Below are 14,649 nucleotides of genomic sequence, written 5' to 3'. Positions count from 1 at the left end.
TTTGATGAAAAAGTCACTCCCCCACCCAATTTTTTTTCAATTATTCAATAAAAAGGCCCAGCAAGAAACCAGCTTAAGTGATAAAAAAGAAATAAGCCAAACATTTTTTGGACCCCTGAGCAAAATCCTTGATTTTTTTCCTTTTGTAAATTGAGACTTTCCTCTCAAGTTCTGAAGCATATTTTTTTCCCTTCTTTCTTCAATAAGACATTTTTCTCAGAGTGATAAAATAATATGTCTTCAATTCTCCTCCACAGATGAGTGCTAGGAATAAAATGTGACAACTTAACTCTGCTATTTTTGGTAACCAGATAGTCTTTTTTTGAAGAACTATTTCTTCTAGGAAAATACTTGGCTTCAACTTTTGGCATGGTTTCTCATTATTGTTTAATCTCCCTCCATCCTCCCTAAAGATAGTTGATTTACTATAACATGTAATAGAAATTATATTAACTGATATTCGAAGTTGCACTGTTTGATTTTTACAATTTCTTACATTTCCCACAGAGTATTAAATGAATCTGTTAGAGAAAAGCAGGAATGAAAAGTTCGAAGATTTACCCAACTTCAGAGATCAAGACCAAAAAAAAACCTTGTAAAATCTACATCTGCCTGCCAGCCAGGACTGTACCCACTAGCAAGAGGGCCTAGCATATAGCAAGTCATGCTTTTAGATGCAAGGATCTTTCTACATTTCAATTTCTTTTCTATTTGAAGTTGTATGTTATAAGTAATAATTTCTATCTTGAATTAAATAAAATTAGGTCAAAATTCACAGCTGACTGGCAGCACTGCTTTAGTCCTTACGAATGCACCACATCGGCCAACATGAGCGCAAGGTGAGAGTCATAAGTATACAGACACAGTAAGGAAGGACTACAGGTGTTTCTGGGTTTCCTTTGTTTAGGCTTCACACAAATCATCTCATTTTCTTTGCACTGCATCTCAGTGGCCTAAAAGGGTGGGCCGTTTGTGATACAACATTGAGAAATACATGCAGACATATAGACATGTAGATTATAGGAGCATTTTGGATTAAGACTGAGAAATGCATGTAAACATATCAACATGTAGATTATAAAAGTACCCTGTAGGGGCCGGTGCTATGGCGTAGCTGGTAAAGCTGCTGGCTCCAGTGCCTGCATCCCATATGGGCGCCGGTTCGGGACCTGGCTGCTCCACTTCCGATCCAGGTCTCTGCTATAGCCTGGGAAAACAGTGGAAGGTAGCCCAAGTCCTTGGGCCCCTGCATCTGCATGGGAGACCTGGAGGAAGCACCTGGCTCCTGGCTTTGTATCAGTGCAGCTCTGGGCGTTGCAGGGCCAACTGGAGAGTGAACCAGCAAATGGAAGACCTCTCTCCTCTCTCTCTCTCTCCTTCTCTCTTTGCGTAACTCTGACTTTCAAATAAATAAGTAAATATTTTTTTTTAAAAAAAAGTACCCTGTAGGGAATAATTTGTTTTTTTTTTTTTTTCAAGGTGTGTCTGTTCTTCCTTCACAATGTACACGTGCTGTTCTATTAACTGTAGTGTGACACCGTGAAGTCATCAAGTAATTTAAATTTCTCCAGGCTATGCCTTTGTCTATTGATTAGCAAGCAGTATCATAGATAGTATTGAAAATCCTAAGCATACGATAAGACAAAATTCTTCATATACCAATTCTCAGACTGACTCGCACAGTTGTAAGCCTTTTTGCTATCAGGACTCCATGCCTAGTGCTCCAGCCACAACTATTTTTATTTTGCAAGAGAACAATCAAAACATTCAAAAGGAATTGCCATCCGTTCTCCAGAACTCATAACCATAGGCTTTTATTACCTGCTTATAATTTAACTGTTGATACTGTTTGTTACTAGACATGAAAGCAATTTCTGTTTATCTAAGTGAATACAAAATCCTCAAGGTATATCCAGGAAACATCTTGCAAGAAAGATAATAATATACACAGAGTGAATCATGGACTTCAATAATTACAATGTAATTATTCAAAGCATGGTACTTGTTTTTGAAAAAAAAATTATATATATAGATCTTCTCTTCTCTTTTACTCTTCCCAAGTGTACCAATATCTACACTGAAGTTTATTGACTCATAGGTAATTGTTTACCCTCAGTCACTAAATTTAGGCAATGTTTCCAATGTAAATGATAGTGTTTCAACCTCTCACTTGCTTATATTCATCTGATCTCATAATTGCAGAATACATTTAGGATGCGCACATTAATAGGCCAATGACAAACAACTGATTAATATACAGAGGTGGTCTTTTTTTGCCATAGATATGATTGTTTCCAAAAAGCAGTTAAACTCTTATGGTAAGGGCATGGTTTGCTGGATTCTGTAAGAATTCAAGGGAGAACTGGAGATGAATAGCTAGATTCCTTACCACTTTATTAGGCTTTATTTTCATTAGTAGGAAATAACTTTAATGGTAGCAATGTTTTATTTTTAAAATTTTATTTATCTGAAGGTGGAGTGGGGGAGACAGAAAGAGAGAGAGACAGATTTCATCAAGTGGTTCATTCTCCAAACGCCCACAACAACCCAAGTTGGGCCAAGCAAAAGCCAAGAGCTGGAAATCAATGTGGGTCTTCTACATAGAGGAAGAGACTCAGCTGCTTGAGTCACCACCTGCTGCCACACTGGGTGCAACAGCAAGAAGCTGGAATGGGGAGCAAAGCTGGGATATGAACCCAGACACACCTATATAAATGCAGTTGTCCCACGAGGCAGTTTAACCAATGTGACAAACACCAGTCCCATTACTTTAATATCCACTTCAATGAATAGTTATAACTATTCTATATTTCTATAAGTTAATGAGTTTACTAAGGAAACAGTAGCCTCAGAAAGTTGATTCACTGGGTTTGAAGATTAAACATTTTAAATTATTCCAATAATCCTCAGATCAATTCAGCTTACCCCTACACAGAGATATTATATAAACAATACCAGAGTTCTATTACAAAGGTACATGTTTTGGGAGAGCTCATGTTGAAAAACCATTCTGCAATGGAAAATGTCACTGACACATTAAGAAGAAATGATCATAGCAAAAAATTAATATACCATTATTATTATAAATGTCAATTTATAACTAGTATTGGTGCCACTCATATGCATTGCAGCTGATTGAAAATGCATTTAATAAAGAAATTTGTATAAGTTCTAAAAGAACTGGGATGATGACACACTTTAAAATAAAATTTGCTAAATGATGTAAGTTCTGTTTTAATTGAATGGTGGATAATGGCCAACTAATATAAGGAAAACCCCAGTAAGTTTCTGAAAATCTTTCTTAAGTAATTCACTTTCAGACATTTGTGAATGCATTAAAAAACTCAAGAGAAAAAAATTCCTTTCTTTTTTATAAAAGGTAAAATGTACTTACTAGGAAAATTAGTCAAAATTTTACTTTCTATTAAATGAAAAGCAATTCCCTAAAATGAATCAAATGGCAATTCACAAAAATCATGAATTAATTTCCTTCTGGGATTAATGATACACATAACAGATCATGTGACTATTGAATAAAATGAAGATCATAAAAACAAAATATTTTATGAATTATTTTCAAAAAGCATAAAGTAGGGAGAAAGGAGAAGAAGAGCACTACACAATCCATTCTCTACTTTCCCAAACTTTGATTTGCACTTTGATTAAAGTTTAAGGTAGTGTTTTTAAAAAAAATGGAGTGACCTAATTTCATGAACATAGTAAAAGGTATTAAAATAGCAAGGCTGAGGCCGGCGCCGCGGCTCACTAGGCTAATCCTCCGCCTAGCGGCGCCGGCACACCGGGTTCTAGTCCGGGTCGGGGCGCCGGATTCTGTCCCGGTTGCCCCTCTTCCAGGCCAGCCCTCTGCTGTGGCCAGGGAGTGCAGTGGAGGATGGCCCAGGTGCTTGGGCCCTGCACCCCATGGGAGACCAGGAAAAGCACCTGGCTCCTGCCATCGGATCAGCGCGGTGCGCCGGCCGCAGCGCGCCGGCCGCGGCGGCCATTGGAGGGTGAACCAACGGCAAAGGAAGACCTTTCTCTCTGTCTCTCTCTCTCTCACTGTCCACTCTGCCTGTCAAAAAAAAAAAAAAAAAAAAAATAGCAAGGCTGAAATATCACTGAAGTCTTCAAGAGAAGGAAGTGAGCCCAATTTCATTCTCAAAGAAGTAGGTGGCTATAAAACAGACTTGTTCCCTCTGTTTCACATTTTCACAGTGCCTAATAGTGTGAGGCCTCCATAGCTGGACTGCCTGGACTTGAACCTCAGCTCTATCACTTTATAAATTGTGTGCCCACGAGCAAGTTACTGAACTCCACTCTGCATCACTTTCCACATCTACAAACTGAAGGCAGTCACAGGCATAACTGCTTGGTTATTGTGCCTATTTAATGAGTTAATATGTGTGAAATATTTTGACTAGTACCCAATATATAGTGTGCAATATAAGTTTAGCTACTATTTTTATATACTGTTCCAATGAAACTGAAATTCCATGGAGGACAAAGTTGTTTTCTGGTTCTCTTATTGCTATTTTTTCCTGTGCCTGCAACAGTACCTTGCATGTGATCGGCATATGGTAGTCACTCATTAAATATTTGCTCTCCAAAATGTTATATGCATTTTCTGTGTGCATTATGTAGGTTTACATATATATGCATATGCATAGTTTCTACCAAAGAAAAGACATTTCTCATCAAAGAAAAACATTCAAGAAAAAAGCCACAAGTTTCACTAGCAAGGTTAATTTTACTATTTCTGACCTGGCAGTATATGCATTGGTTGGTTGGGGTGGGGGAGGAAATCATTACCATCGTTTTAGTTCCTAATGTCTTAAAGGAATGCCATCTCTCCATCTAAAATTGATCCTGTGTTCAACAGCTAAACATACTGCAAAACAGATATATAGATGCACATTTTTGAAATAAACTTTATAATTATTGCCTTGTCCCAGGAGAGGGGAAACATTAAACTATTTATTTATTTATTTATTTTTGACAGGTAGAGTTATAGACAGTGAGAGGGAGAGACAGAGAGAAAGGTCTTCCTTCTGTTGGTTCACTCCCCAAATGGTCGCAACTGCTGGTGCTGCGCCGGTCTAAAGCCAGGAGCCAGGTGCTTCTTCCTGGTCTCCCATGCGGGTGCAGGGGCCCAAGCACTTGGGCCATCCTCCACTGCACTCCTGGGCCACAGCAGAGAGCTGGACTGGAAGAGGAGCAACCAGGACTAGAACTCAGCGCCCATATGGGATGTTGGCGCCGCAGGCGGAGGATTAACCAAGTGAGCCACGGTGCCGGCCCATAACCTTCTGTTTTTAAATGTAGAGGGAGAAATGCAAAGTTAGCTCTAGAGGCTTAGAGAGATACTTCTTAGGAGAAATCTATTCAGCTCTTACTTTCAGTGTCTAGAAATGCTGACCAAATACAAAAAGAAAGGAGTTCTCCTTCCAACCATTGATGTGTGTACCCTATTAGGAAATGAAAAGTCACAATGAAGGGGGTGGAATGAATCCTGAATTAGTCTCATGATGTCAAGCTTACTGCATAGCCTCTATGGTGATAATAATATGTGACCAGCTACACAGAGCATGGTACCAGCCTCAGTTTCACACGCCTGGGAGTTTCCACGCATCATGAAACATAAGGTCACTGGTTCTCTGTCCGACCAACTATGCCACTGCGTGTGAAAATCCACGGAGACTGTCCTTACAGTAGAGGAATTACTATGTGCAGTAGTAATTCGGCAACTTCATCAGTATCATGGGAACTCTGAACTCTTTCCCCACTTAATCCTTTAGTAGGCTTCTAATGCTGAAAATGTATTGGAAATTTAAAAATAAATATCAGTTTCTTCATTTAAAAAGACCTGTTACATTTGTGGAGCAATTTTTGAACTGTTTTATATAAATATTAATTTTACATTACTGTACCTATGTGTACTTCTTGATTAGCAAAATTAAAATAATCAAGATGTTACTGAATATCACAAATTACTGTGAAAACTGAAAATTTCAAAAGCCATTCCATGATGAGCATTAAAAGTTAGATGTAGTAAGTGAAAAAAGTGTATTTGAAATTTTATGCACATGCATACATATTGTAGGTTCATATATATATTTGCAAAATTCATAGTGATTTTAACCAACAATCCATCAATTATAAGAACACATTTATAAGGTTGCTTTTTGGAGCTCATCTAAAAAGGGAAAGTTTCCTTTAAAATAGCAGGTGTACTTTCCCAGAAATGTGCAGACTGTGTGTAATGAATGACAAACTCATGAAAAATGATGGCCCAGGCCAATGTGTTCTTTCTCACACCAAGAATAGACTCTATTATGAACTGAATTATATTGAAGTCTTAATCCCCAATGTGACTGTATTTGGAGATAGGCCCTTTATGGAGGAAATTAGGCTTTATGAGCTCATGAAGTTACGGCCCTAATGCAATTGGACCACTGTCCTTATAAGAAAGAATACTAGAGTTCTCTCTCTCTCTCTCCATGCACAAAGGAAAGGCGTGTGAGGACAAAGAGAGAAGGCAGCCACCTATGAGCCAGGAAGAGAGCGTTCACCAGGACTGAATTTTCTAGCCCTTTGGATTGCATCTGCCAGACTCCAAACCCTACAGAAAACTACCTTCTCTCGTATAAGCTACTTGGTCTGTGGTATTCTGCTACGTCAGCTTGACTGACATACATACATAGTTTGACATTGTAGACTAATACGAACTGTCTTTACTCACTGAGAATACACAGCAGGTATTAAAGACTACAACAAAAACCTAAATACGTGAAAAAGTAAATTTAACTCCAGCAGGAATACTATGATAACAAAGATTCTCAGACACAAGGGGGAGACAAGTCTGTTGGAGGTGAGTTGACTGCAGGGGGCTCAAGGCCCCTTGTTAAGGAGGGGATAGCATGCAGAAAAGGCTCTGTCAGATGGGGTAACAACTGTACCAGCCCCTACTATTGTTGGAGGCAGCAAATGATATAACGAAGGCCCATAGCATCATGAGGGGTCAGAAGAGAAGGTGGTTAATGTCAGATGCTGGACACTAGGAACGAAAGACAGACTAGTCCAAGCAGACTACCTGCCAAGAAGAAACAACTGGTAAAAAGTGATAGGCTGTAGGAAAGAAGTGTCAAAAAGGATGCTGCGGCCGGCATCGCGGCTCACTAGGCTAATCCTCTGCCTTGCAGCGCCGGCACACCGGGTTCTAGTCCCGTTCGGGGCGCCGGATTCTGTCCCGGTTGCTCCTCTTCCAGGGCAGCTCTCTGCTGTGGCCAGGGAGTGCAGTGGAGGATGGCTCAGGTGCTTGGGCCCTGAACCCCATGGGAGACCAGGAGAAGCACCTGGCTCCTGCCATCAGATCAGCGCGGTGCGCCGGCCGCGGTGGCCATTGGAGGGTGAACCAACGGCAAAGGAAGACCTTTCTGTCTCTCTCTCTCACTGTCCACTCTGCCTGTCAAAAAATTAAAAATAATAATAATAATAAAAAAGGATGCTGCGGAACTGCTGTAGAGCTTCCCTACGCTGCCTGCTCTACACCAACGAGCCAGGACCTCTCCTTCTCCACAGGCGATGTCAATGGCAGTGAGGTCTCTGTGACAACCGCTAGCGCCTGCTGGCATATGTGGGGCCCACATGCTGCCGTGGCAACTTCCTCAGTATCAGGGGAACTCTGAAGATGACCAGGATGAGACAGTCAGAGGCTCAGGGAGGTGGGTAGGGCAAGTAATGAGTTCAACGCTTTGAATAAAAGATAGTGAAAGTACCACTCACAAGTGTCAATGCACCGTAAGAAGAGTGTAGAGGAATTCATGGGTAACGAGAAGTGTTGTCTTCTGTTGTGACAGTATTTCAAAAAAATCCCAAATATTTTATGTGACCCCCGTAAACCCTGCCATGTAATCAGAGCAGGGGTTCTTATGTAAAATGACAGAAGAGCAGTTCCCAGAGGCTCAGGACTTGACGGGGTCACACAAGGTCGCACCAGCCAATCAGGAACAGATTTTCAGACTGCCTCATCCAACTCGTTTTCTATTTTTGCCAGAGAGACTCTCGGAGTGTACCAGCAAGCAGACGTTAGGAGCGTCAGGGGCTCTCACCTAGCATTTCTGCATTCTGCCCTACCATTTGACATCTGAATTGAGAAAGGAGAAATGATGAAAATTCAGATTTCTAGGCTATAGGACAGACGGACTAGACAGAATTTCTAAGAATGAGGCAAGTGAATCTGATTGAAAACAGTCTAAATGCACAATAAAAGTCACATCTGGGATGGGAGTTTGGGAAAGTGGTTAAGATGCTGATTGGGACACCTCCCTCTCATGTCCAGGTGCCTGAGTTTGAGTCCTGACCCACTCCTGATTATAGCTTCATTCAAAGGCACAACCTGGGAGGCAGCAGGTGATAGCCTAAGTACTTAGGTCCCTATCACCCACTGGAGACACTTGGATTGAGATACAGGCTCCTGGCTTTTGCCAGGCCCAGGCCCAGCCCTAGTCATTGCAAGCACTTAGGGAGTGAACTAGAGGACTGAAGATCTCTTTCTGCTTCTCTCTCTCTTTCAAATAAAAAATAGACAAAATTTTAAAAAGAAATAGCCAAAGCATTTTTAATTAAGTCATTGCTTGGGGCTGGTATTGTGGCACAGCAAGCAAAGCAGCAGCCAGAAATGTTGGCATCCCATAAGGGCACCAGTTCATGTTCCAGGTGCTCCACTCCCGATCCAGCTCTCTATTAAAGAAGCTGAAGATGGCCCTGTTGAAGCTCCTGGCTTCTGGCTTCAGCCTGGCCCAGAGCTGGCTGTTGTGGCCATCTGGGGTGTGAACCAGCAGATGGAACATCTCTCTCTCTCTCTCTCTCTCTCTCTTTCTCTCTCTCTCCTCTTCCTCCTCCTCCTGTCTGTAATTCTTTCAACATAAAGAAGTAAACCTTTAAAAGAAAAAAAAATTGGCTTTTATTCTGTATTATTTTACTAAAAGATTAAAGTTAATTAAATGAATTCTATTTCTCAACATCTTGAAATATTCAGTCCACCTAACTAAAATGGGGATTGGAGGTCGAGAGCCCTTTCTATTTTTTCAGCCCTAAACATTCCATAGATTCCACAGGTATTTTTGAATTTTCTTCCAACAGGGAAAAAAAAAGTCCTCTTATTATCCTCTTTAATTTTCAGCTTCCTTAAGTAATGATAGGATAAGAAACAATTGTGGGGAAATAAGACAAGTGGAAACCATTTTTACTATGACTGTGTAATCACAGTAGGAGATAGTGAGTATGTGGCTAGGCAGTTTTGTAATTTCTTTTTTTTTTTTTTTTCCTTTTTATGTTCTTCTCTTTCCTCCAAAAGTATGGGAACAGAAAATAAAGACAGAGGATTGGGACAGGATCCTCTAGATGAAAAACAATACCCAAATCAAACCAAAACATGTGCCTAAATGGGTGGAAGTGGAGCTTTATTCCTTTTCCAAACCTATCTTGAGATCACATCAAATCATGGTGATTAGTGGCATCCTTAAGACCGACAGGGCCTTGGGCCAAAATGTAAGGCCACAACCATTTGCCATTCTTGAGCATCCTTTTCTGATAAAATCTCACCCTCATCTCCCTGAATGCTTGCTGGAGTTTGCGATGCTTGGTGCCTTAGTGGAGTTCTCTGTTCCCAGAACAGAGGACAGGCTGCCTGTCCTTCCTCAAGGCTCTGATCAAAGTTCCCATTTCTTAACCACTATTGATCTTTGTGAGGTGCTGACCTCGTTATCTGCTTCAAGCACTTTACACCCAGGTGAGCTAAAGGCTGAACAGAGCTCCTTGAGAGTTATTTACATTTTAAAAGAGAAGTTCCTTAAAATATTCCTGGATCCTTAGGAGTGATTTTAATTTGGGAAGCAATTCTCTGCTCCTACTTCACTGCCTCCTGCTCTAAAGTTAGGATACGTGTTCCCGTTTTAGACCACTTCTTTTCCTAAACCAAGCACGCCTTTCTCTGTACAGATATGCCAGCCTCTCACTTTTAAAAATGACTGCTTGCCACAGGGCTCAAAGAAAATGGAAACTTTATCAGTGAACATGGCTGGCAGAGTGAGTGCATAATATCTGCAGGGAGATATAAATTGACGAATACAGAGATCGTGCAAGTGTTGGGCGTAAGGTATCTATTTTTTCCCCAGATGAGGATCTCCAGAGAAAATACTGAAAACCCATATGTTTGCACGGTTCTTTTCATGCCCCCTCAAAATATGTCAGAAGTGTACTGTATGGCCAGTGCCTCCTTTCTTTGCCTTAAACATTTGCTTTAGTTTATCTTATTTAAGGGTTTGGTGTTCACAACACCATCGAGGAGAAGAAGGAAGGAGGGGAAATGAGAAAATCGCTCATTTGCTGCTGGAACAGGGGTCATCTCGCTTCAGAGAAGCCTGGACTCAGGCCAACACAGCAGGTAGCCTTTCATCCTGGAGACACCCACCCAGCAGGGAAGGAAAATAGCAATTAGGAGGCTCTCTGGAGCCTAATAGATAAGTGGTAACACCCTACTCCAGATCCAAAGAAGCTGGATTTATAGGCTACTTCACATCAAAGCCCAGGTCCCTTGTTCATTTTTTTTTTTTTCAACAAATATTCTGGGAACTCTAGTAGGCACCAGCAATGCTGTGATGGACAAGATGAACGCACATGTGGTTCCTTTCACACTCCATGTATCTCCAGACTTAGGTAAATTGATTTTTGTACTGTCCTTTCTATGAAAGAAGGGACCTTGTTCCAGTCATCATTTTATCTCCAATTGTGAAACCTTGCACAATGTAATGAAGATATAGCAAGTCGGTACATTCTGTATACAATGGATTAAAAAAATTACACAAAAAAGGGTGTTTTGCTAAGTGACAGAAGATTATCCTCTGAAGATTGATACATATTTCAAACTGTAGAATTTCTTCATAAGAACCTGGGTAAGCTTTCTAGATATGTCCTTGAATATAAAGCTAGGGTTCAAATGAATTGCCTAATTCTTGAGAGTGTTTTTTAATCATATATGAGGTTGTTATTTACAAATTCAGCTATATAATTAGGTCTCAAATTATACCCAGGATACTACGTGTGTGTGTGTGTGTGTGTGTGTGGTCATCTGAAGTGCAGCTTCTGATTGCAGCAGCTTGAAAAACTGAACCTGCTCCAAGGATCTCTTTGGGGAAGACTTTTCCCCCAAGGCAGTCTGAAACTACAGTGTATTCAAAAATGCAAATTTCACAACTTTAGGCAAATGCTTTCAGTGCCCTTCAATTCTGTCTTTTGAGAGGATTTTGTTCAGAGAAGTCTGAAAATATACTGAATTCAAAAACACAAATTTCACAACTCTTCTGACATGCATTCAGTCCTCTTGAATTTGACTGTGTGTTTTCTTCAAGGGTTTTAGAAAGTTCTTGGTGGGTTCCCTTGGTGTCATGGAAAGAGAAGCTTTTTGCTTATGAATCCTAACCTCAGGAACAATAATGATGTTTTTCCTCCCAATCTTCTCTCAGCAGCAAATGAGCAAATGTGCATTCATTGCTTTGAAGCTTAAGGAGACACGATGCAAACGACATTCTCATCTTTCTGCTCTGTAATCTTCTCTTTAATACGTAAATTCCATGAGGGCAAAGTTTTACCTTATTGTTCCTTGGATGTCCAGGCCCAGTGGTGACATTTGATGTATTAAAAGAAAAAACTCTGTCTAACAGATGAACTACTCTAAACAGACTAATCCTTGCCTTCTTCCTGTTTGTCCTTGGATTTGTAATGGAGAATCCATTATTACCTTGTAATTTAAAATAAAATACCCATTCACTAAAATATATCCAGTGGTGTGTGATTTGTTCTGAGTTGCTACATCTGCCCACAGGCCCACTCTAAATGGTTAAGTCCCAGTAACTACAAAAGAGACCTCTCCAGGGACCGGAGGTTGATAATAATTGGAAGCAGGGACAGCAGGAGAGGATAGCCCATGCCTGGTCAGTGAACCAATCGCACAACTTTAAGGAATTTGTTTCAAAAAATAGCAAGAATAATAAGGGAATCACAACAGGCTTCTCAACAGCTTTTTGCTGTTAATGAATGCTGTTGTGTTAAGGATGCTGCTCATTATTCTGATTCAGTTTAGTAGTATACTAAAATGTTTCAGAGTGTCAGTAATGCTTTTGCTATGATTTATTGCATTTTCCAGCCGTAACAGTAAGTAGGTATAACTTTGCATCCTAACAGTGTAGCTGGTGGTTCTGAATGTTCTTTGACTGCTTCCATAATAAGATATATTTACATAGCAAACAACACAGGAACACTCACATGTACATAAGCACAACTGCCCCCCAAATTGTACAAGACAGCATTTACTCTTACAATTGGGTAAAATACTCTGAGTCTGTCTAGTTCCATACTTTTTCATTGTGGTAGCAAAAAAAGTACATTGATGGGATGCCCCAAGAATGTGTTGCAACCCAAGTTTATGAAATGCTTAGAACATCCTTTCTTGTGGAGGTATTCACAAATAATACCTTTATGCAGCTGCAAATCCATTTAACCCTAAAGTCTGTACTTTGCTTTTTCTATGATTTTTGAGCTGATATGACTCATCACACATGTCACATTTTAAATGCTATATCTAAAAAAGTTAACTACTTAGGATAAGGAAACCAAGAAGTAAAACATGGCAAGGGCTCATTCCACTAGCTTCTCATACTTACCCTGTGCTTAACACAAAATAAGAGGTTAAGAATAATTTTTATTTGAGAAGTAGTCTCAATGATATTTCTGGAAATGTCCATTTAGCAGGATTAAAAAAGCAGCTAATAGAATAAAAATCATCAAGTAGACTTTAGAGATTTACGTGGCTCTCAATGCATTTCCTATCCCTTCACACTCTAATGTCTTCCCAATTTATTTATTTCTATCAAAAGGCTGTCATCTTGACAATCTAGCATTCTTGGTCAGTATTTTAAAACCTATGGAAAACTGTAATAGGGCAGACAGTGTGCTAAATGTATTTTAAAATCACTAGGTTTTTTGTATGGAACACTTGTTTTTAGGCAGGTAAACACATAAAATGGAATAAAGTCATACGTAAATACACAAGCATAAAGAGATAGAGGGGCCATCATCGGTGTCCGTGACTTACCTAAAGTTTCATTTATGCAACTAAAACTTGGTCACTCAGTCTTTCAACAATTTATACCTTGCTGAATTCTTACAGGCTCCTTGAGTTTAGGATACCTGGCATCAAACAGAACATCCCTCTGATAAACGGATTCCAGAGAAACAGCAAGCCATATATTCCCTCTGATTTGACTACAGAGAGTCTAGTAAATCTACCTGCAAAGTTCTATACTTTTCTAAGGAAACTTGACCAAAATACTCGAAAATTCTATAGATACTTTGGCCAGTACTTGAAAATTAAGGAAAAATCAATCCATTGCAGTACTTGTGATAAATGCAAGGTTGATCTCTCAAATTTGATTCACAGACGAGATTTTTATAACACTACTGAAAAGCCTTGCACATACATGTGTGAGAACACACAGAAACACACACCATGGAATGTAGACATACATACACAGAATAAGAAAAGACACTATTCTCTCACAGAACTACCTGACCTGGAAAAGCTGCAATTACATGACACTTAAAAATATTAATCAATTTAGTTTTTATTCAAAGTCAGTATTTAATGTAGTATAGTAAAAGACACAATAGGCTTAATTTCTTTGGGTTTGCACAAAGCCCAAGTCTTAAGATTATTGCTGAAATATTCTTTTGGAGATTTTAAAAAGATTTTACTAGCAAGTCTTCTAGCCAGTTCTTTGAGAATGGGACTTCTGGTGATACAGACATCCATCAGTAGCATAGTTCTGCATTAATACTGTTCCTTTTATAAGTTTATTTATTTTCATACTATTTTCCTTAAATGATTTTTGAAACCTTGAAAATAAAATGCATGGCAAGTGGAACAAGCAGTGATTGGCTGACACCCCACGGCCAAGGGCAGGCTCCAGCAGGTTTCGAAGTAGCAAGGTCATCACAGTATGGTGCATAATGGAGCATCATATTAGAGTGGAATTCAGCCAAACACAGTAATGTATGGATGTAGACGCATCTGAAAAAAGGAAAATAAAGATTTATGCAGCTAAAAAAACGTGAAGAAAATTTCCCCAATGAGTTATGCCCAACAGGAATCCTGCAATAGAGATTTGGAAGAAAAATTTTATTTGCAAATTATGTATTTGTAAATAATAGATATGCTCAGTGCAAAAGGCTGACTTGTCAGAGGAAACCTACTTGGAAGCTTTAACAGATTTTTTTGTTTGTACACAGCATTAGAGTTCAATACAAACATCACAAAATTCCTGAAAATAAACCTTTATTTTGCCTTTAAAACATTAATTCAGCAGAAGTGATAATTAAGATTAGTTTTAGTGGTTTCAGCTCAATTCTTCTTGGAATGTGATTTCTCCTACAATGCTAAATAAAGTACTGTGTAATGTAGCGCAACAAAGTCACTGTTTTAAAAAAAGATTCTGGGGACTTCTTTAAAAATAAGAAAGGAAAGCAAAGCTTTCTCTAGATATATCTGAACAACTCATACTATTTCTTTGCAGACATACTAAATTAATGAATGAG

General features: G+C 39.4%; 1 protein-coding gene across 17 annotated transcripts in view; it reads right to left on the bottom strand.

Moving 5' to 3' along the window:
• Positions 1–14,649, bottom strand: part of PCDH7 (protocadherin 7) — a 434,348-nt gene that overhangs the window by 411,003 nt on the left and 8,696 nt on the right. The window contains exon 2 of one of the 17 annotated variants that reach the window (XM_070069618.1): positions 9,631–14,125. The exons of the other annotated variants lie outside the window; for them this stretch is intronic. Within the exon in view, the coding sequence (XP_069925719.1) occupies positions 14,090–14,125 (36 nt within the window). The 3' untranslated portion in view covers positions 9,631–14,089. Of the gene's footprint in view, positions 1–9,630; positions 14,126–14,649 lie in introns of those variants that run through there. 17 annotated transcript variants of the gene reach the window in all.

Source organism: Oryctolagus cuniculus, chromosome 2, assembly GCF_964237555.1.
Source record: "Oryctolagus cuniculus chromosome 2, mOryCun1.1, whole genome shotgun sequence".
NCBI classification, from domain to species: Eukaryota; Metazoa; Chordata; class Mammalia; order Lagomorpha; family Leporidae; genus Oryctolagus; species Oryctolagus cuniculus.
This window is presented reverse-complemented; position numbering and strand designations above follow the sequence as displayed.